Source organism: Neofelis nebulosa, chromosome 1, assembly GCF_028018385.1.
Source record: "Neofelis nebulosa isolate mNeoNeb1 chromosome 1, mNeoNeb1.pri, whole genome shotgun sequence".
Classification (NCBI taxonomy): Eukaryota; Metazoa; Chordata; class Mammalia; order Carnivora; family Felidae; genus Neofelis; species Neofelis nebulosa.
In genome coordinates this window covers 61,446,884-61,470,769 of record NC_080782.1, presented here as the reverse complement: position 1 = coordinate 61,470,769, position 23,886 = coordinate 61,446,884, and the positions used below count along the sequence as shown (strand labels likewise).

The 23,886-nt window shown below is 42.7% G+C and overlaps 1 protein-coding gene across 5 annotated transcripts in view; it reads right to left on the bottom strand.

The window, feature by feature from the left end:
- Positions 1-457: 457 nt before the first annotated feature.
- The window catches only part of KCNIP1 (potassium voltage-gated channel interacting protein 1), a 345,009-nt gene continuing 321,580 nt past the window's right edge, over positions 458-23,886 (bottom strand). For 4 of the 5 annotated variants that reach the window (XM_058723298.1, XM_058723302.1, XM_058723306.1 and 1 more), the window contains exons 2-8: positions 14,469-14,593; positions 13,589-13,658; positions 12,034-12,104; positions 11,202-11,309; positions 5,933-6,037; positions 4,970-5,032; positions 458-1,316 (exon numbers count right to left, since the gene is read on the bottom strand). In XM_058723298.1, coding sequence (XP_058579281.1) covers positions 1,269-1,316; positions 4,970-5,032; positions 5,933-6,037; positions 11,202-11,309; positions 12,034-12,104; positions 13,589-13,658; positions 14,469-14,593 — 590 coding nt within the window. In that variant the 3' untranslated portion in view covers positions 458-1,268. Of the gene's footprint in view, positions 1,317-4,969; positions 5,033-5,932; positions 6,038-11,201; positions 11,310-12,033; positions 12,105-13,588; positions 13,659-14,468; positions 14,594-19,511; positions 19,545-23,886 lie in introns of all 5 variants that reach the window. The other variant, XM_058723301.1, reaches the window with a different exon arrangement.

Below are 23,886 nucleotides of genomic sequence, written 5' to 3'. Positions count from 1 at the left end.
GCTCTAAATCTTTTTAAAGTGATGTCAAATGGGGAATCTAAGACATGGTGTCCAACATAAGTAATAATTTGTTGCTGATAGGCTGAAGCCACTTGATCAACCCTTGGACTCCAAGCCCCTCAGCAGGCAGTTCCGGCCACCTCTTCACCTCTGTATCCCCCACCGTGCCACATGAGACGCCAGACTTTCTACACCAGAGGGTCTTGAGAGTGACAATCTTGTTGGAAGGAAGGTGTTGTGAAGCATGTCATCTCAAAGAGGTATTTGCTTCTAGTCACAGTATTTGCTTTTAAGTGGGATATTTGCTTGGGGTCAGGGGAGGATGGCACCCTGAGTGGCACCGGGTCTGGCACAAAGCAAGTACTAATAACTGGACGCCAATGAATGGACTAGCCTTCCCTTCTCACAGCTTACCTCTCCTGTCCAATGGAGTCATGAAAGAAATGAAGATTAAGAGTGTAAGAAATAGTTCTGTTTATTGATTAGAACATGGTATAAAATTACAGCAGTTTTCAGGCATTCTGGGCTTTCTGGGAGGGGCATGCAGTGCTGGGCTCTAGCAGGAGATGGAGTGAGGGCATGGACCACTGGGCATTGGCTCTCTTCCTGGGCACATTAAGGGACTTGCATTACCAGCACAGATGCCAATGTGAGAGAGAATTATTGGTTCTTTCCTCTGGAAACAAAGGATGTGGGCAATTTGTGTCACCAGACAATGCCATGCTTAAGAATTCAGTTCTAGCCTACATATGTTCGGTGCTGGCTCTCCCAATCTAGTCATATACGGATTCATACTGTTCTGTGTAATGCTCATTCTTCCCACCAAAAGAAGGGAAACAGGCACGTTGGTTTGGGAGGCCATCAGAGGATGGTGTGCATTTGGCTCAGGTCATCTTGCTTCCAGACGCATCAAGGTCTGCTGGACGCAGTGGGCTGGGGCACGCAAGCAAAAAAGTGTGCACTACTGTAAGCTCAAGCAGAGGGACCTTCCATAGGGCAGCAGTGTGAAGAAATGAGCATGCTTCCAAAACAAACCCAATTTCATCTTGTCTCTCTCAAGAAGACGGAGAAGGAAGAGCTGGCAATCAGAGACTGAGCCATATGATGCTGGGTTCCATAGAAAGTCTCCAGTGGAGAAGTCTTTCAAAATGCAAAAGGTGTTTCTGTCCCAAGAGTCGGTGTGTAAAATCAGAACGAGGGCAGAGCAAGGTATTAAGAAGTGGTTGTTCAGTACAACGTCTCTGAGAGCCAGATGGCTGGGTTCACAGTTACATGACATTTTGGAATAGCTGGAGGGACCTCATGATGTTGTCATCCTGGGAAGGGAGGAAGGGGAAAAGAGAGGACAGTTAGAACTCTCCGAGGATTTTCCCTGAGAAGTTCTGTTATGGTGAGCAAGTCTCCAGCATGGGTTTCTCGTGCAGAAAGAACTCCGCAAGGGAATGAGAAACAGGGGTGGGGGCCCAGAAAGTAAGCAACTCAAGGCAAGAAGCACCTTCTCTGGCCTTAAGAAATTTGTAAGAAATAAATTATCCAGTGAAACAGTGAGTATTGCTTCTTTTTAGAAGCTCTGGGCAACTGCATTTTATCAAATGATTTTTCTCCATCTACTGAGGTGATTGCATTTTAAAAATTCTATTATGTCATTAATTATATTGATGAATTCTTGAATGTTAAACCAATCTAGCATTCCTGTAATAAACCCTATTTATTCTTTTTTTTTTTTTTAACATATTACAGAATTTGATTTTTTGTAACTGTGTCCAGAGGGAATATATTAGCCTGAAAATTTTCTCACTTTGTAACAGCTTTGTCATGTTTTCTTATTAGGGTTATGATAGCCTCATAAATCAAGTTGAGAATTTTTTCTTCTTTCTCTATTCTCTGAATCTGTATGACATTAACATCCTTTCTTCCTTAGAAAGAGTTTGAAAGAATTTACCAGGTAAGACATCTGTTTGCCATTTTCTTTATGGGAAAGTTTTATTTATTTTTTTAAAGCATTTTTTAATGTTTATTTAATTTTGAGAGAAAGAGAGAGAGAGAGAGGGAGAGAGAGAGAGAGAGAGAGAGTGGAGGAAGAGCAGAGAGAGAGGGAGACACAGAATCTGAATCAGTCTCTAGGCTCTGAGCTGTCAGCACAGAGCCTGACATGGGACTCGAACTCACAAACTGTGAGATCATGACCTGAGCCTAAGTCAGTTGCTTAACTGACTAAGCCTCTCAGGAGCCCCTATGGGAAAGTTTTAAATTAAGGATTCAATTTCTTTGACAAACATAGGACTATTCAGATTTTCTATTTCTTTTGGTGTTAGTTTTGATAAATTATATTTGTAAGGAGTTTGTAGACTTCATATGTTGCCAAATTTATTGAATAACTGGCTTTTATCTTTACGATGTCTGTAAAACCTGTAGTGTTGTTACCCTTTCCATTCCTGATATCGATAGCTTGAGTGTTCTTTCTTTTTTGTTTGAATCAATCTTGCTAAGCATTTATCAGTTTTATTTATTTTTTCAAAGAGGCAAATTTTGGTTTTATTGATTTTCTTTTTGCATGTCTCTATTATATGTTCTCTATTTTACATTTACATTTTTCTATTGTATATTCCCTAGGAAATAAGTATTGAATGTAGAACATGTTTGGCTATTAAACAACATACTTCTAAGTCCGTGGGTCAGAGAAGAAAATATTTTGAATTAAAATATAATGAAAATATGACATATTATAATCTATGGGATCTAAAGCAGTAGTTAAAACAAATTTTATCCCTCTGTATGCACGTATTAGAAAAGAATGGTTGAAAATAAATGATCTAAATCTCCATCTCAAAAAGCTAGAAAGAAAACCTAAAAATTAAATTAAAATGAAACAGAAGGAAGAAAATAATTTACAGCACAAATGATAAAGTAGAAAGCATACCTATAATAGAAAAAAAATCAACAAAGAGAAAAGTTGATTCTGGGTGTCTGAAATCTTTTAAAAGTTGCTATACCTTTTTTTTTTTAAGTTTATTTATTTATTTTGAGAGAGAGAGCATGAGCAGGGGAGGGGCAGAGAGAGAAGGAGAGAGAAAGAATCCCTTTCTCTGCACTGTCAGTACAGAGCCTAATGTGAGACTCAAACTCACAAATGGAGAGATCATGACTTGAGCCAAAATCAAAAGCTGGACGCTTAACTCACCGAACCACTCAGGTGCCCCTAAAAGTTTCTAGAACTTTTAAAAGAAGTCTATGGAGTCAGGCTGTCTACATTCAAATCGTGGATCTGTCATTTACTAGCTGGGTGACCTTACTCCCTTTGTGCCTCAGTTTCTTTATGTTAGAGTAGCATCCATCACCATATATATCTATGGGTGGGTTGTGAGCAAGAAATGAGTGAATTAATGGAGAGCAATAGAGGTTGCTAATGTGAGAAACTAATTTGAAAATTTCACTCACCTGTTAAGCAAAGTCAAAAAAGCACACTTAAATAGGGCATAGGATTTAAAATTAGAATGAAGTTCAGGGGGATCCTGGGTGGCTCAGTCAGTTAAGCATCTGACTTTGGCTCAGGTCATGACCTCAGAGTTCATGGGTTTGAGCCCCACAGGGGGCCCTGCGCCAACAGCTCAGAGCCTGGAGCCTGCTTTGGATTCTGTGTCTCCCTGTCTCTCTCTGCCCCTCCCCTGCTCGCACTCTGTCTCTTTCTCCCTCTCAAAATAATAAACATTAACGAAAAAAACCCCAGAATGATGGAGCTCAAGTTCCATCTCTGTCACCTACTGGGCATTAGCCACATCTCTCCACTTTGCAATGTCTCAGTTTTCTCTTCTTTAAAATGTGTATGATCAATACTACCGTGCACCCAGTTCATGATGATTAACATGTTGAAATATTTCTATCCTTGTTGGTAAATGAGCCTTCCCTCCAGCATCTGTGCCTCTGGCTATCTGGTAACTGGCATAGGACTGCTGGAGCACCCAAAGATCCATCAGCTAGTGGGTTGGCAAGCTTAGAAGGATCCCTCTAGGGCACAGCTCCTTGACCATGAGGTCAAGATCAGTTAAGAGTGGTTAGTTCTCAGTCCACTCTCATTATAAGACATTTTGAATATCACGACCAAGGCTAAGCTCGTACAGCGCCACCACCTCTCAGGATGGTTGTGAGGTTTATGCAAAATACCTGAAACTTGGTAGGTGCTCAGTATGTATTGATAACTTCTCCTCTGCTTTGTGTATCTGCAGTTCCTACTGGGTGAGCTCAGAGTAACTGTACTTTCTGAAATAAATTGGGGATAGAAATGCATTTTTCTAAAGTAGATAAAAGCAACTATTTCTAGTTCAATTGCTGGCAGAGGCTCCGGGCTAGTCTATCCTTTTGCGGAATGAAAATGTCTTCCAAGGACCCGCAGGATCAGGATCATCTGAGTGAGTGTTAGAAAAGCAGTGCCTCAAGCCCTGCTCCAGACCTACTGAATTAGAATCTGCATTTTAAGGAGATCCTCAAGGAGGTTGGTTTGCACAGTAAAGTTTTAGCAGCATTGATCCCCAGGACATTTGTGTTAAAATAAAGATTTCTAGAGCCTCGCCCCCAATCTAGTGTTCATTTTCAGAACCATCTGGGCAATTTTGGGGCACATCATGGCTTGAGAATTACAGCTTTAGATTTTTTTCCCAGCTACCCCCTCGTAGTCTGAGGAGTGGGTCACTGAGCTGGAAGCCTGTTGAAAAAGCAGAGTGTTGTCCACTTGAGAAGCCTATGGTTTCACAGAGACCCCCTCGGCCTTTCACATCCCCCCACAATCCTTCTCAGGCTGTCTGGCTCAGCCTGTGTTTAGCCAAGACCAACCACAGCCCAGCTCCAGGAGGGGATGGAATGGAATTCTACCTGAGGCAGAGAGGGTATCTCAGCTCTCCCTTCTGCAGGGCCCCAGGCCTCAGATTTTCTTTCCTGGATCTAGTATGTTTTGTGCTCTGAGGTCTCTCCTTACCTCCTGACAGGATTCAAGAAATTCGTCTAAAGTCACGATGCCATCTTTATTTTTGTCCATTTTCTGGAAGACACAACAGGAAGCACTTTAACGAACCTGGGAATCTGCATTCCAAAACTTGCTCTTTGTTAACCACCTTTGCCCCGAAAATTCGGATGGTCTTTCACTGGCCAGACAATCCCACCCAACTCCCTGGTTACAGCATTTTGAGCCCCATAAGCTTCCTTAAAATTGAGAGACTTGCTCCAGACTCTCATTGCCTCATCACCAGATTATTCTGCTGATACCCTAACATGTCTTCCCCAGACTCTCCCCCAGCCTGTCCACCTGGCAAAGAGAGCACTGCATGTGAGAGGTTCGACTTCTGTCTCTGTCACTTACTGTGTGACCTCGAGTGAGTCTTTAAGCCTCTCTGAGTCTCTGCTTTTCCCATCTGCGAAGTGAGAGGATTAGACTAGAATGAGCTGGGACATTCTTCAATACTCTACCACTCACTTACTTTCTTACAAAAACACCACTGTGGTCATGCTACGCTTCCACTCATGGAATAACTATAGTCACCCAAGCAAGACTGAACTCTTCAATGCAAGACCTCACACTCCAGCCCCTCCTCGTTTCCAATCTTATCTCCCACTACTCCCCAGACATAAATGCTTAACACTTAACACAAATGTGTTTAATGACGCCTTCTCTGGTTACTCTGCTCCACCAAGAATTTGTATGGAATGTAGAAGCTGTACTGTAGCATTTCTATTTCATAATACACTTCCCTGTTCCATTGTCTAGTATATACTTGCTTGCTTAATGAGATCATCTATTACTTGAGGACGACGCATTTTGTAATTCTTTTCTGTTTTCTACAATGCATAGGACAGAGTTGGACACACACCACTTGCTCAGAGGCTTGTGGGTTGGCTGGTCTAAGTTGGGCTTAAAGCTCGCGCACGACGTGTGTGCACTTACCTGGAAGAAGACATCCACGTGCTGCCTTGGAGTGTCTTCTCTGAGCACGGGATATGTGTATTTCCCCATCATGTCATAGATGGCTTTGACAATGTCCATCATCTCCTGGAGGATATGGAAGCACAGTGTGAGAACATGAGGTCAGGCTCTTTTTATGTGACAGTTTGGGGCTCCTTGTCCCCCTTGTGATTGAAAGTGATTAAAAGGACTCTCTTCAGCTGATGAGAAGGGCTGAGGGGCTATATTCTGAGAGGAGGCAGTGGGACATTCTCTTTGCCTTCAGAAGCTCTTGGATAGGTTACCTTTTCTTAAGCATTATCTTCAGTGAGAGGTTATATGGGGGTTGGGGTGAACATGTTTGTGTACTGATCGGCCCACACTCCATGTTTGGAAGACCCTCTCCCTACTCCACAATTCCCTTGAATGGTTGGCCTGGGTGGCTGTGTTTGTACTGGGTGACCTGTCTCTGTGACCACTGCTAATTTGGAACAAAGGTGGACGTCTGACTAAAGCTGGGCTACTCTGTTTTTCTTCCTGGAGAAGTTTAGGTGATGAGGCACAGAAACTGTAATCAGGAGTGATAGAACCCTGGGACTCAAAAGTCAAGTGGCGTTGGGGCCAGAGTCAGTGCCACAGGCAAGCCATTTCCAGGTTTTAGCTGAGGTTGAGTGAAAACAGACATCAAAAACTTGTGCAGAAGAGTAGAAGTTCTGTGAAGAGGAGAAGGGAGCGAATACACAGAAAGTAGAGAAGAAGAGAAAAATGCAGGGAGAAAGAGAGGAGAGGAGAGTAAGGAGTAGAGGAAGGAGAAGGGAGGTGGGGGTGGGGGGAGAAACAGACACCTGTTCCCATGAGCACATACATGCATACCTGCACACACACACACACACACACACACACACACTCTCTCTCTCTCTCTCTCTCTCACTCACACTCACATATACTCACACATACATACTGTATACTCACATACACTCAGGCTCTCTGAGAAAAACAGTTGAAGAAGACAGAAACAGTAACAAGGACTCAAGAAGCCGCAGAGAGGCAGTGTCTCAGAACCCTTACTCTATAAACTAAAACCTCCTCTTGCACCTCCCCACCCCTCTGTTGCTAGCAACTTGAACCTGTCATTCTTGCAGAGGAGTGTGGCCATCTTGATCTCAGCAATGCTGGAGGAGGGTGAGGAAACAGAGGGGACAAAAGGGGGGTGGAGAGAGAGAGAGGAGACTAACAACCTTCTAGTTTCAATAGAGTTTACACAAGTTCCATCAGACTAACTGTATCTTTATAGGAAATCTCTCAGCTTAAGCTAATTTATTTTGATGATTTTTTAAAAAGTTTATTTCTTTATTTTGAGAGAGAGCATGAAAGAGTGGGGGAGGGGCAGAGAGAGAGGGAGAGAGAATCCCAAGCAGGCTCCACACTGTCAGTACAGAGCCGATGTAGGGTTTGAACTCACAAACCGTGAGATCGTGACCTGACCTGAAACCAAGAGTTGGATGCTTAACTGACTGAGCCACCCAGGTGCCCCTATTTTTGATGATTTTTTATATTTGTAACCAAAAGACCTCTTTCTACAAAGTCATTCTTGTTTGATGGGGCCTGATAGATGTTACAAATGCTGTCATGTTTTCTTTCTAATCTTTCAATGCTTCTGGATACAGAATAAGTGATCATTAAATATTTATTAAAATAATTAGATTGTTCTTTTTATTAGTTTATAGATCTGTTTCCTCAAGACCGTGAACTCGTGAGGACATGCTTGCTCTTTCATTGCTAAGGTCTCTGCATGGGCTGGGAGCCCAGTAACTGTTGAGTGGGTCTGTGATGTTCTGATCACGCTGACCAGGCATGGTATTCCATGGCCCCTCCTCCAAATGCAGGCAATAGGGTGCAGGAAGGCAGCCTCGTCTTTGAGATATTTGAAATAGTGTCTACGGAGACCCAGGGGACAGACTCTATCTTGGGGTCCTTGTCTGCTACTCCTCATTCCAGGTGCTTATTTTACTTGTATTTGTTTTTAACCTATTAATACTTTTAGACTTATACAAAAGCTGTAGGAATAGAACAGAGCATGCACCTATACCTTTGACCCAGGTTCTCCTAATTTTAACTTGCAAAACCACAGCACAAGGAAACTGACAGGAAACTGACCCAGGAAACTGACATTTCTACAACAATGCTACAGTGCTATTAAGGAAACTATCAAGCTTATTCACATTTCAACAGATATTCCCCTAGTGTCTTTTTTATGGTTAAGGATCTCTCATCCATCTAACTGTTGTGTCCCCTTAGTCTCCTCTAACCTGTGACCGTTTCTGTTTGTCTTTCAAGAGCAAGGCACTTCTGATATGAAGTGTCAGTTATTAGGCTGATCAGTTATTTTGTAGAATGTCTCTGCTCGTGTTAGTTCCTGGTTTTCTGATGATTAGGTTGAAGTTATGCATTTTTGACAAGAATACCAAATCAGTGATATTATATCCTTCTTGGTGCATCCTATCAAAGTGGTTCTTGATATATCGTGTTAATGGTGACGTTAACCTTGATCATTTGATTAAAGGGGGTGCCTATCAAGTTCCTCCCCTGATCTTAGTTTCTTTCAGTGGATCTTGCCTGCAAAAATGATTACTGTGGTGTTTGCCTAATGCTGACTTTGTATTTCCTTTATTCCTTCTTTATTTATTAATTAGAATTCTTCTTTAAGGAAGAATTGTCCCTTATCCCCTATTTATCTATGAATTCAATTATTTATTTGAGTACATATTTATTATTTATTTGATCACATATTATTTTAATACATATAATCTATAATTATATATATATATATAATTTAGTAGGGACTCATGGATGTGTTCTTTATTTTATACCTTATAATCTAATACTAACTTTTTCGTTTTTTTTTTAGAGATAGAGTGTATGTGCAAGCAGAGGAGAGGGGCAGAGAGAGAGAGAGAGAGAGAGAGAGAGAGAATCTGAAGCAGGCTCCACGCTCAGTGAAGAGCCTGGTGCAGAGCTTGATCCCACAACTCTGGGATCATGACCTGCGCCAACCAGAGTTGGGACACTCAACTGACTGAGCCATTCCGGCACCCCTAACGCTAGCATTATTAGATATGTTGCTCAAATTGTTCTGGTTTTGGTGATTAGGAACTCTTTCAGACTTACTCCTGCAGCTTTTTGACATGTCCCAGCCTTCCTCTCTCCCACCCTCACTACTTCTTCCTTCCTTCCTTCCTTCCTTCCTTCCTTCCTTCCTTCCTTCCTTCCTTCCTTCCTTCCTTCCTTTCTCTCTCTCTTTCTTTCTTTCTTTCTTTCTTTCTTTCTTTCTTTCTTTCTTTCTTTCTTCTTTTTCTTTTTTCAAGCACCCCAGTACTTTCCAGCACTACAAGATACTCCAGGCCCATCTTGCAATTTCTCGGTCCCAGTCCTGGAATCACCCACTTCTTGAAGGAAACTGGTTCCTTTAGCTGGAGAATGATATTCAGACACCAAGGTCTGGGTGCGAGGTGTCCTCATTGCTGGAGGGGTGTCATTGTCTTAGACCCTCCCAAGAAACAGAAATAGGAAATAAACGTCTCTACCCATGGGTTTATTTTAAAATGTAGGCTTTGTAAGTCCTTCATATCTGCATTGTTATAGGTTTCTTTCCTGAGTACCTTTTATAAGAGGAAGGATTTAAGACCAATTTTGATTGCTGTCTCAGGATTTTCATTGCCTATAATTTGGACGAGATTATCTCCAAATGATTGTCAGGGGGAAGATCCAGCTATCTTTTCTAGGAAGCTGCTTATCCACACTTTCTTTTTCTTTTAAGGGGTTCTTTATTAATTCTGCCATCAAGAGAGGTCTGATGGGTATAAATGGGAACAATATTGTCTGGTCTACAAACAAGGAAGAGGGAGCTGGAGATAGTGAGATTATTCAAGTGATGGAATTATGGCTGAACCAAGGTTGACAACCGTGTTATAAGTCCCATTTTAGGGTCTTTTCTTTATCTATTTTGTAAAGTAGTATTTGAATATTTTGTCATAGCACATATTTGAGTATGTACAGAAGCATTACATTCTTTGAAAAATTGAGATAATATTATACATACGATTTTAAAAGATGAATTTTTACATCTTAATACTTTTGTATGATCTTAAACGGCCATCTGTTATCCCATTACATGTATTTCCTGGAATCCACTGAACATATCTGTTATTAGTAGATATTAGGGTTTTCACATGTGGGGGATCATTCACCACTTGATTTTCAGCACCTAAAACACCTAATAAGCCCTCAAATATATGTTGAGCAAATGCACGACTGAATGAATGAAGACTGAATGTCAGAGGGAAATTTGCAGGGCTGGGGTGATACCTGGAGATGCTATTACTCTAGGCACTGGGCTTGGCACGCAGAAGCTCCGGGAATGGGATGTCACAGGATGCTATGTCCAAGCTTCAGCTGAGATACCAAAATACAGTAGATACCAAAGTGAGTTTTGAGACAGACCTGTGGGTATTTCACTGGCTAGACACCACATGTGGCTCTAAAAGTGTCAGGCAGTGAAGACTCAGACATTATTTGTGATTTGTTAAGAGATGGCTGCACTTGCCATCGTCCCCTTCTGTGGTTTTATTAGTAGGCAAAATAGATTGTGGCTAGTGTGATCCTATTGTAATCTCCCTTCTCTCTTCTGGATGATGTCTGCAATTCTACCATTCCAACTTTTAGCTTTTTTTTTTTTTTTAATGTTTATTTATTTTTGAGACAGAGCGCGAGCTGGGGAGGGGCAGAGAGAAAGGGAAACACAGAATCCGAAACAGGCTCCAGGATCTGAGCTGCCAGCACAGAGCCTGATGCGGGGCTCGAACCCAGAAACCATGAGATCATGACCCGAGCGGAAGTCCGACGCTCAACCAACTGAGCCACCCAGGCGCCCCTCCAACTTTTAGCTTTAATTTGTGGCTATTAACCTGTGAAATGTGAGTTCTCCTAGGAAGAGTAACTCTACACAAAAATCATTTGCATTCCCTTTGGAATGTGCACTGAATATGTGTGACCCAGTGACAATAAATGAATCTGCTTAATCCTTTCTTGAGTACTTGGGGGCAGGGCAGGGTAGGGCAATGGGGTAGGTCAAAGGTGACCAGGAATCTCTCTGTTAGCCCCAAGGCATATCCCTCCTCATTCAGACAGTTTCATTCTCCAGACGGGGCTGTTTACTGTTTAATTAGATGCCTTCATTGCGCCTCCTTCGTGACCCTGGCCTCAGCTCACTTACCTCTTTGTTTATGTATCCATCTTTATTGATGTCATACAAATTAAATGTCCACCTTAGCTTCTCATGGACTGTTCCTCTCAGTAAAATCGACAGAGCAGTTACAAAGTCCTGACAAATGAAAGAGGCATTAATGACATTAACCACCAAGCCATGGGGTGGGAGGAAGCTCTGTCTTTGGGTCAGACTCTATGACTGCTTTTATATAGTGGTATCTCCCATGTCCTCCCCTGAAGGACATGGCCAAGCTCAGCGAAAGTGCCCCCCTTCCATTCCCTACCCTGCCCCATTTTGGGGGGACAGAGCGTCCTTGAGGAAGAAAGTATGTGCTGACATCTCCAGACACAGGTAAACACAGCCTCCTGTGGCACTGCCCTATCCCACGGCTGCAGTTAGCCTCAGAAAGGCAGTATAGTCTACCACCGGAGTTCAAATCCCTATTACCACTTCCTAGCTGTTTGACCTTGGAAAAAACACTCAATCTCTCTTTGCCTCACCGTCCTCTTCTGTAAACTGGTAATAAATAATAGAACACTACCTTGTGGGTTACTATGAGGATTAAATGAGTTAATACATGCAAAGCACTAGTACAGAGTCTGTCTCGTGGTAAGCTCGGTGTGAACGTGAGCTGTTACACTCTTTTCATTAGTCCCTCTGAGGCTAATGAGTGCCCTGAGTTCCCAGAGGGGTGGGGCATCTGCTGTTTCTCTATCTTCAGGAAATGTTTGTCAAATGGATGACGGACTGAAGCATCTGAGGACCCGACTGTCCCATCAATAGCACACAGTTTAGAAGAGGAGATGGTGGGGACCCCGGGACTCTGAGACAAGCATACCTCGAACTTCACGGAGCCTGTCTGGGTGGTGTCGAAGGCGTGGAAGAGGTAATGGGCATACATGCTGGCATCTGAAAGGCACAGAAGGAAAGGCAGGTGACAGGAGCCGGGGCTTCACAGAGGGAAGGGAGAACGCTTGGAAACAATAAGGAAGAGAAGAGGGTGCTGCTGGGGTGATGGAAAGGAGGAAAAGCAGTGTGGGCAAGCCCACTGTGTAAACAGGGACCCATGTGGCTGTCCTGGATTTTAGGTGGAAAGTTCTCAGGACAAAGACAGGCCCTCACCCTACATCTAGCCATCCCCGGAGGAAGACCCTCCTGCTGGTTCACATGGGTAATTCTTGGTAGGTGAGTGATGTGCCAACTGTGGGAAGAAGGCGCCCTTCTGAGTGATGTGCAGTGGTGCCATGGAGTGAGTACTCACTAGGGAGCAGACAGACCTGGGCTTGGCTAGCAGCTCTCTCCCTATGTAGCTGTGTGAACAGGCATCTAGCAGAACCTCTCTGAGCTCCTCTTTCCTGTCTCTGTACAAAGGGATGTAGCAAAACCTATCTCTTGGAATTTTTGAAAAAGTATGTTGAACTTTTCACATAGTCACATCATCTTAACCGTCACCATGCCTGCCAAATGGTCAAAACTCAATAAACTGTGGCTCAACAGAATTCAACAGCAGTGTCTGGGGTCTTCATGGGGTGAAGCTGCTCCCCACCTTGCAGAGGGGCCCTGTATGGGGTCCCACACCTAGGAGGGCCCCATCTGTGCTGACGAGGCCCATGAGAGACAGAGCTCAAGAAATGTTTGGGACACTTGGATCCATTTCATCAGGACCCAGGGAAGGGATCCTGCAGGAGATAGCTCCTGGGGGCAGACAGTGAAGTGGCACGTGACTCATAGAAGCCTTGGGAAAGAACCATTGATGTCTTAGGCCCATGGAGGCAGAGCAACTTCCTTCAGGAGTCAGGCACGGCAACAGAGTGTCTGTGGGCCTGGCACACTCACTAACCTGGACTTCTATGCACAGCTTTATGTTCCCTACATCTTTTTGGATTCATTTATTTCTACAGTCTCTGGTATTGAAATTATTTTTCAAAGTTTCACCTTGCCCTCAGCTGTTGTAAGGAAAAGAATGGAGAGTGTGTAGCAAAATGGTGGAACCAACATGGCGGAGCTTTACATCAGACACTTATGGGATAGAACCCTGCTCTGCTACTTACTGGCTGTGTTATCTTGATCTTGATCTTGAGTGAATTGCTAACTTCTCTGAGATGTTGTTGCCCATCTGGGATATGATACAGTACCTGCTTTCTAGAGCTGATATGAGACTTTATGATATTGCTTTATTAATCTCTTCTACTCTCTTGGAGAGGATCCATTTCAGAGCTCTTTTCTGCTAAAACTTTAGCTAATTCCATGTCTTGTAATAAGGGAGGGGAATCTTACTCTGAGTTGTCCCTGCTGTTGAGGAGGAGACAGATAACAAGAAACATGAACCTGGAGGAAGAAAGGCTGCTCACCAGAGAAGGAGTTGGGAAGGATCTTTTCAAGATCAGACTCACCTCCATGAGGGAAAAACTGAGCGTAGATCTGCTTGAATGTTTCTTCATTGACCACACCGCTGGGACACTCCTGCATGAAGGGGAGAGAGTCAGTGGGAGGGAGGGCTGCCTGGCCCCGAAGGAGGAGACTGGGTCCAGCCTTGGGGTTTAGGATTCCTCATCATCCCTGATGAACAGCGACTGGGCAAACACCTGTACACTTCTGTGCCTCCAGGTGAGTGGCCGGGAGATAGCCCTGCCTTAAGAATGAAGCTGCCTTGCAAAATGATGAGACATCATCAGAGAATTGGCACTGTGAGGTAGAAACAGCTTGGGATTTGGGCCTAGGAAGGTCTGGGTTTGGATCTTGGCTCAGCCTCTTCTAGGCTTTGCAACTTTGGATGAATTAGTGTCTGATCCTCAATGTCCTTACATGTAAAATGGGGCTAACAGTACCTTCTGACAAGGCTGTCATGAGGTTTAATATATGAAATAATACGGCAAATTAATACATGGGCATTCAGGCTTACACATCAGTCTCTATGAGCTCAGTTAGCACAGACCTAAATCTCATCAGTTCTGGGCACCGACAATATTGACAGTGTGAATGGGTCACACTAAGGCTAGAAGTTGGGCCAAGGTGAATTCTCCAAGGTTGTGCCTGCCATGTTGTGAAGTTCCTAGGCTATTGGCCAGTTTCCCATCTATGGAGATAGCCTCCTTCTTGCCTGAAGTCTTTCTTTCTAGCCAGGTGATCTTGCTCTCGTGTCTTTATAGAACTGGCCTTTCTTTTACAACTACACATATGGAAAACTCTCTGATGGGCCCTGTTGACATTTGGAAGAGCTTTGCTCCAGATGGGAAATCCTGCCTGGGCCTTCAGATGCCCTGTGGGCCTTACATTTTTGAAGCCTCGATAAAGAACTTGCAGCTCCCTCTTGGTGAAATTGGTCTGGGCCTCCAGCTGCTCCAGTCCCTCAGGCCGATGGCAAACCATGGTCATCTCCAGCTCATCTTCAATCTTATCTGGAACCAGAGGAGATGGCATTGGAGTGGCTGACTTCAGTAGCCACTTGTCAGACCACAGTCTGGGCTGTCAAAAGAGTAGTGTTATGATCTGGGATAAGGGATTCAGGGCTGGGGTCACACTGCAGATGATCCTTCTGCCTTGACCACCCCCCAACCCCCAACCCAGTCACTTCTGTCTCACACTCAGTCCAGTCATTACCCCAGGGGTGTCAGGCACTACTCAGGGAGGGAGCTTCAGGCTGGAGATGAACACGTTCCAAGTGGAGATGAAGGCAGGAGTGCTAAAAATAAGTCTATAATGAAAACTTTCCCTTTCTTTCAAAATAACTTCTTTGCACATTCAATTTGCTGCCCACTGAACCATGTGAATATTCTAGAGACACAAGTAAGTGAGTGGAATGATTAACAGCTTTCAAACAGCAAAGGGAAACAACTCTATTAAAAATGTAGAGCAAACTCTTACCATTTGGTACGAATAGATGAAGGCTAACCCAATTTGGCAAAAAGTTCCAATTATGGCATGTTAAATATTAATTTAAGAGTACGAGTGTATTTTACAGTGTTGTTTTGTAATGTCTACTAGACATTCTTAAATAATAGGCAAGTGACTTAAATGGGAACTACTTGATATAAATCAAAGCTTCTGAAGCATTTGAGGGGTTCCAAAAACAGTTGTCTGAAGTAGCAGTTTGTTCCTCCAATAAGAATGACAATGTAATATAATTTTTCACCAGTTATTGAAAAAAGGGCCAGTCAAAGCAAGAAATCTGCCCATCTCCTACTGAAGGGCCACAAACTGAATAAGCGGAGGTTTCCACACTTTACCATCACAGCAGGATAAATGAGTGTTTTCCTCTGGGTCCTGCCAGACACTTTCTATAAATTTATTCCAATCAAGAATCAATTGTCAACTAACCTTCGCTGCCCACAGCTGTCGTGCAGACATTAGCAAATCCATGTACTGAACATGTACTGGGCCGGCAAGAATAGTGATGAGATGGGCAAGCTGCTGGGAACGCCACACTCCACATCACATCCCATGACCACAGAGGGTGGGGGGCAGGCTGTGTTTCTGAGAGAACAGGGTGAGCAAGTGCTTTCCACTGAGTATATCTGTCTAGTCAGTGCCAAGCTCTTGCTATCAGATTTTTCTTCAATTGTCACTTTTCCTTTTGAGACTGTGATCTTAATACAAAAGGAAACTCTCCAAATGGGTTTGCGTCTTGGACATCTTCCCTAAGGAAATGGATGTTTGGGGAAGGTGCCAGGGAGAGGCAGAAGAACTTGGTGATAATTGCCAGTGGTTGTCTTTCTTGTGTGCTGGGCAACTGGTATCACCTTATCCTCTTGGGAGTAGGGCAGATTATTTAATATAAATAAGATACTCTGTTTATACAACATAGCTGCAAGTGACCGATTTCTTTTTAATTCTTACAGAGCCTTTAATTATTGTTTTGTTTGTAGCTAACAAGTGGCAATTACCTTAACATTGCAGCATTTCTATGTAAATCAAAGGGTTGATCCACCCCTCCAACGCCCCTCCCCACGTAAATTTAATTCAGAATACTTGCCTATATTTTTAGCTCATTTTAAAATAGAAATAAAATTATTGGTTTGAATCTCCCAGTGTTAGATTTAATAGCAATTTTATTTTGGAAAACACACAGATATTTAAAAGTGTGAAGAGAGGTGAACTATTAAAATGGAAACAAGGAAGGCAGAAATGTATTTTTTGGAAGAAATGATGTATTTTTGCAGGCATATAGTATACCATTCTCACTTTAACTTATCCAGAAGCTGAAAAGACTTCTTTTGAAAGATTGTCTTGTTTCTATTAATCTTCCTGTGACTGAATTCTTCACAAGATCAGGGAAGTCTGTTTGCGGGAGTCTGTGAGAATCTCTCTGATTCATAAGCTGCACTTACTTACCATCTCCTCTATTATAAATGCACTAAGTAGTTACTACTGAAATATCAAATATTAAGCCCACTTCATTAAGGGAGAACTAGACTTTATCAATAAATGATTTGTTTGCTGTCTGGGCGGAGGGATCAATTTCCGTATTGGATTCCATAATATCTGAATATTGGGATGATGATTGCCAAGCTTTGGTTTGGTTTTGCTTCTCATCACCCTCTAATTGTCAGGCTGTGGTAACATCAGTCACTGAAGGAAATTCATGTCTTTGGGGCTCAAGATGCTGGGAAGTAGCCTGCGTGTCTTCAACCAGTGGTTCTCAATTTTTTGTTTTAATGTATTTCATAGTAAGAGCTACAATTAACAGCACATTCCAGGATGCACATACATATAAACAAAGATTTTATGACATATTTTGAATCAAAAATTTCCTTAAACACTTTTCCCTATTGATGTGAGATGTACTCTGTTCTCAATTTTAATCTATTTCTTTGTAAAATTGTGTTAACCTTCATGTGTCATGACCTGTGAATGGAAAACACTGAGTTGTCTACACTTGTGGCAACCTTCTAGAAGGGCCCACATCTCAGCATTCCTCTCCCTCATACCTGCTCTCCCTTCCCCTCCTTCATCTAGTTCCAGCCACTATAAATATATTCTGAAGAAATTTCTGAAGGGGCTGCTAAGGTTTTCACATTCCTCCTGTTGCACTGACCCCCCTCTCTCAGGGAGTCCCTGGGTGCTGCCCAGGTGGTCCCTCCCAGTAAAGGAAGGAGGGAGGCCCAGCTCTCGGGTTGGAGGAGGAGGAAACAGAACTAACAGGTGGGGAGCCTCTTTGACAGTTTCTTCTGTTAAGAGTCTGCAAGGTGAAATGTTGCTTGATATTATTTTTGTTATTGAAAGTAATGGTGAGTCAGTTACTAAGTCAGATTGAGTTTGGATGATAGACATTAAAATTAACCTAGAAATTTAGTACTATGGTGGTAACTACATAACAAGAATTAGAATACCTTCTGTTGGTAAAATACTGTTAATCTGTAAAATGTTTTCATGCCTGTTGTCCCACTACAACCTTGTGTGTGGTGGGGAGCGAGTATTAGAAAGATGGGTGTCTTAACAGACAAGGAGATTGTCTAACCGTGAGTATCTTAAACACTGATGAATTGCCTATTACTGCGGGTAAAGCAAGATAGAAAAAATCAACGGGAGGGGATTTACAGCAGGAAATTCCCAGACTGAAAGAGAAGTTGGAGAAGATGATTCAAATTAAGTGGTCTTTATTGTTTTGAGGTCACGGACTCTTCTGAGTGTGGGATAAAAGCTTTAGACTCTCAGAAAAAGAAAATGCACCTAATTATGGCATTTTTCTGTACTTTCAGTTAGGTCTTGGACATTTTAAACACATGGAGACATGTTAAGTGCTTCTAGCACAGGAGATCTCTTCCAAGCTCTGTCACTAAATGGCTTTGCCTAAGACAGAATGGGACCTAGAATCGAGCCAGTCCCAGGTCTCTTTTATAGATCTGGCTTCCATGTGCCCCTACAATGGCTTCCCTTTCCCTTAAGCACAAACTGCAAATTTGTTTGTGACCAATGTGACAAAGTTTGCAATATTAGGAGCTATGCTCCTAACAAGCTCTGTACAGGTCACACCCTTAGGTTATGAGTTGTAAGAGGACCCAAGCCTTTAGTCTCCTCCCTAGTGAATCTCCTCTGTTAGTTCTGTGACCATGACCACGGCCAAGGCCAAAAACCATGGCCATGATGACTTCCTTCTCCCTACACTAGAAAATAGTCTCTTCATCGTGGGGTCTCTGGGTTGGACTTGATAATCACCTATCTGTTTTCAAGGTTACAAAATGGTGGCCCTTGACATAGAATGCAGCCCCCAAATAGGTCTTGTTTTGTTTATAAAATGTGATGGGTTTTTTTGTTTGTTTGTTTTTGTTTTTGGAATTAACTGCCACTATTGAAAGATGAGAGATTGACAAATTCGGATATTTTATTTCTCTTGGAAAATGGGATTATCTAACAACTTTTAGTCTCAAATTCTCACAAGGAAATAGTTTATGAAAGCTGAGCGGTGGCTGTTCCCTCTGAGCAGCCAGAGCCTCTAGCGCTCCACCTATACGCCTGTGGCTCACTTCACTCATTTATGCTACCTTCCTGGCCCCACAGGCATTTGACTTTTCCCTTCCTGATCTCTGCCCGCTTACCGCCCACCTACCTACCTTTTTTCTTACCTCACTCACCACCCAGTCAACCACCTTTTCTCTCCTTACTACTTATTTAAACACATTCCACTTTGTTTCACAAAGGGCTTAAAATTGATTATAGGAAGTAAATATAATAAATTTAAAAGAGATAAAGTAACAAGAAAAACTGCCTCAGAAAATGTTGATTTGATTAAGAGGTCAAGGCCATGGGGAAAAAGACAACTTAGAAATACAGGTCATTTATTCCAAGCAGTGACTAAGCTTGAGTCACAGACTGGCTCTGAGCTTTTACATATTATCTTGTTGCCCATTAGAGAAAAACATATCCGTTTCTTATTAGGAGCAAACCTCTTCCTATAACTTGTCTCTAAAAGAAAGTTTCTGGCTGTTTCTATATAGGTGGTGTTTGCTAACAAGGGGCAAAGAAAGTTGGTGAATGAGTAGACTAATTACAAAATCTATTTGATTAAGAAACTCTTCTTTCGGAGGCACTTGGGTGGCTTAGTCGGTTGGGCGTCCGACTTTGGCTCAGGTCATGATCTCGTGGTTCATGGGTTCAAGCCCCTGCGTTGGGCTCTGTGCTGCTGGCTTGGAGCCTGGAGCCTGCTTCGGATTCTGTGTCTCCCTCTTTCTCTGCCCCTCCCCTGCTCACACTGTCTCTCTCTGTCTCTCTTAAAAAAAAAAAAAAATAAATAAATAATAATAATAAACGTTAAAAAAAGAAGCTCTTCTTTTGAAAGTAATATGACCAAAGTAGTCAAGTTAGTTTAAACTTTTTTACCTCTCTGATACTGGTAATACCACCAGGCGATGTCTAGGAAAAAGTAAGAAAACATTTTACCAAATCCATTCATCGAAAAGACAAAGCATACTTTTATTTTCCATGGAGATTCCACTCGGAGGGTGTCCAGGTCACCATCCAGCTCGACATACGCAAAGAGATCTTGTAGCAGAGCTGGTGCTGACCTTTTCCTTATCCTTTTCCCCAGGTGGGAGCAGGCAAGAGTAATGGGTCACCTCGCAGTGCCCACGGCTCCCAGCAGGGGGCTCATTGAGCATGCCCGCAGCCATGCAGCCATGCAGCCCTAAGAGTGATGGGATGGCACGGGGCAGAGGATGCACGGATGTGGATGGGTCCTTGAAAATACCTGCATGTTTGGTTGTAAAGTGGCTTATATGCTACCCTTCACAACAGAGGCCCCATGGTCCCCCTCTGCTACCTTGTCATTTGAAGCTGCACATTTTGTAGGATTCTATATTCGCTCACTCAACAATCATCAGTGACATACCTACATATTTCAGTGAATGAAATGACTCTGTTCCCTGCTCTCCTGGAGCTTACAGTCTACAAGCCTATGCTTCTCTTTTCCCTTTAGGAGCTTGATAAGTAACACCGATGCAGGGGAAAACAAGGTGGGGGGGGGGGCTGTGGAAAAAACTAATTAGCACATTAGAACTTGTGAGCAGAGTGGAGGCAGGTGAAGTCCCCTGTTGTGCTGAATACGAAACATAAGACGGATTATCAGACCTGGAAACTCCTTCATGGCACCATAGAGTTGGCTGGGTCCAGGTCCCAGAGAGTAGAAAGTGGGGGTCTTGTTGCTCTCCTGCAGGCCTTTGGGGTTGATTTGGGGGGTCCACTTGGTTTACCTCTGTAGGCTATTATTTGAACTTCCTCCTGTCCTTCCATCACTCCTGACCAAGAGTGTGTGAGCCAGTCCAGCTATCACTTTAAGTGTATTTTGGTCACTCCCCACCCATAACCCCAGACAGCAGGGGCTCATTTTCTGCTGTGGTGGTATAGGGGTGCCTAGGTGGCTCAGTCAGTTAAGCATCCAACTTCAGCTCAGGTCATGATCTCACGGTTCGTGAGTTTGAGCCCCGCATTGGGCTCTGTGCTGACAGCTCAGAGCCTGGAGCTTGCTTTGGATTCTGTGCCTCCTTCTCTCTCTACCCCTCCCCTGTTCTCTCTCTCTCTCTCTCTGTCCCCCTCAGTGCTCTCTCTCTCTCAAAAATAAAATAAAACATTAAAAAAAATTTAAGTGGTGGTATAGGTGGATATCCATCCTCTGGTAAATATTTCTGCTCTTGACCTGGTCCTGATCTGAATCCCATGGGAGAAACTTATTTTGCCAGATTTAGTTGCCCTCTGTTATCACTCTGATTAATAGCATTTGCACTTATTTACCATTTCTAATAGACTTTATTTTTAAGGCAGTTTTAAGTTGACAGAAAAATTACGTAGAAAATACAAAGTTCACATGCACATCACCTCACGGCTTCCCCTAGCATTAACATCTTGCACTAGTATGGTATATATGTTACAACTGATGAACCAAGATTAAAATATTTTTAGCTAAAGTCCATAGTTTACATTAGAGTGCATTCTTTGTGTGGTGCAGTTCTGTGGGTTTTGACAAATGTATAATGTCACGTATCTGCCACTACAGAATCCTCCAGAATAGTTTCACAGCCTTAAAAATACTTACATAGCATTTTTGTAGTGGTATGTCTACAAATAAGGGTTCACCGTCTCTGCCATGCCAGGGATGGGATTGGGAGAGAGATGAAAAGACAGACTGTTCATATGGAGCTGTCCGACTAGTGGTGAGACATGCACAGAGACCAGGATTACAAACTCAAATGCCAGTAGTAGTTGGTAAGTAATTTAAATGAGTCAGGTGCTGGGTGTACAACCTGAGTGGCAGGGACTGAGAACTGGTGAGTCATTACCCCATGAAAGGGAAACAGCTCTTACACAGCCAGTCATTGTTATATAGAATTTAGGTTCACAGAGCCCAGATTTTTAGTTTTTCTTAAGAGCTGCTACAGTTAAGATTGTTTGTGTCCTGACTCTTAGCTGTTATCAATGACTTTAACATTGGAAACATACAGCATGGGCCAAATATGATATTCCCATTTGTAGGATGCTATGGATTGCTGGCCTGGAACCCTTCGCTGGCAAATCATGCCAAGGCCAAGTAGTGGCATGGCAGTGTGGACATGGCTGAGGCATTGGGAGCCAAGAGGAGGAAGCTCTTCATGAATAACCCCTGGATGGCAGGAAATTGAAAGGGGTGGCAGGGATGGCTCCAAGGGGAGCTGGTAATTTATTTGAGTCTTCAAGAAGGAAGGGAAAAAGGGAATATCTATCATATGCGATGATACAGAAGCCAAAAGGCCAGGGTGAGCTCTCCTCTAGTACAGCTGACTTCTTCCTGAGAACAACTGGAAAAGGAGTATTAAAGAAATAAACCAATTAAAAAAATTTTAAAAATTACCATGGTAACAACAACAAAAAGACACCTAAAGACTGGGCAGGGGGTGGGGGAACAGGAAAAAATACCTTAACACATGTGTTTGAAGGCACTGGAGAGCACCAATTTATCCTATCTTTAGAAGCAATGATTCTGGAGGGAAGAAAAACTCATTAAGGTGAGCCTGACAGTCAGTGCTGCTTTTCATCTCACAGGGTATGCTGATTTATAAGTGGCATGGGTTCTGAGCTTGAGAAACTGAGCAAAAGGGTCTGCTAAGGGGAAAGAATATAAGCAGAACTTTCAGCAATCTGGGAAGACAAAAATGGGATCAGTCCTACGAAGACATTCAGGGCTCGAGGGGCCAAGACCGGAGGGGCCACAGAGGAGGGGAGCACAGACATAATGTTATCAACCTGAGCTATCATAAGTGACTGAGGTCAATGGAAACTAAGCAAAAACCACAGCCCAAAGGTTGCAGAGCTAAATGGAGCTCTTGGCAGGCTCACAGGGTTATGGGTTAGCGGTTAGATTCAGGGTCTTCTAGGAGGTAGGTTCCTGGTGAACATTCAGGCTTTCAGTTTGATCCCTAAAGGACTGTGTTCTAGGAGCAAGGCATATTAGAAGTAGATCAGGCCTCTCAAAGATTGAAATCCAGCCTCGAAACAACTCAATCCCTATTTGGATTAAGTTTATTTGCTCCTGCTCAGTTACCTTGCAGAAGTTGAAGGTTCAGCCAGATAGTGTTCACATTTTGTATTCTAATGTTCACCACTCATTGCAAATTTGCCAGGCATATTAAGATAGGACCAAGAGAAAAAGACAGAATACAGTAATAGATTCATAGTGATCTAAATATTGGCCTTATCAACTGTGGGCCTTAAAATAATGGTGAATATGCTCAAGAAAATAAATAAAAAGATGGAGATTCCACCAGAGACTTGGAGAACTGGGATATATATATATATATATATATATATATATATAGTCCTAGAATTAAAAAATATATTATCCAAGATTAACAACTAAATAGATCAATTTAACGGCTGGTTGGGCACAGATGAAGAGAGAATGATTTGGTGGATAGGTCAATAGAAAAATATAGACTTATGCACAGAGAGAGAAATACGAAAAATACAGAGAAGACCATAAGAGACATATTGGACTTGAAGAAAAGTTCTTTTATATATATATATATATATATATATATATATATATATATATACACATATATATATGTGTGTGTATATATATATATGTACACACACAGTTTTTTTTTGAGAGAGAGAGAGTCAGAGTGTGTGCAGAGGAGGGGCAAAGAGAGAAGGAAACATAGAATCCTAAGCAGGCTCCAGGCTCTGAGCTGTTAGCACAGAGCCTGAAGCAGGGCTCGAACTCACGAACCATGAGATATGACCTGGGCTGAAGTCAGATGCTTAACTGACTGAGCCACCCAGGCACCCCTCATAAAAGTTCTAACATATGTGTAACTGGAGTTTCCAATGGGGAGGAGATAAAAAATGCTGTTGAGGCGATATCTTAAGTGACAATTGATCATTTAAAAAAACCAATTAAATATATCAAGCCACAGATGTCAAGCCACAGATTCTGGAAGCATAAACCCAAGCAGAGAAACTCATAGGAAACCACACCAAGGCACATCACAATAAAACTGTAGAAATGCAAAGCTAAACAGAAAATCTTTAATACAAGAAAGCCATCTTCAGATAAAAACCAAGCCCTAGCTCGATGCTTATTAATTAGGACACAGAAAAAGTAGAAATGAAAGTACAACATGCAAACACATGTCAAGAAAAACTGGCTTGGCTATTTTAACACTAGAGGAAGTAGACTTTAAGGCAAGAAGCTTTGCTAGAGAGAAAGGGAGTTTGCATAATG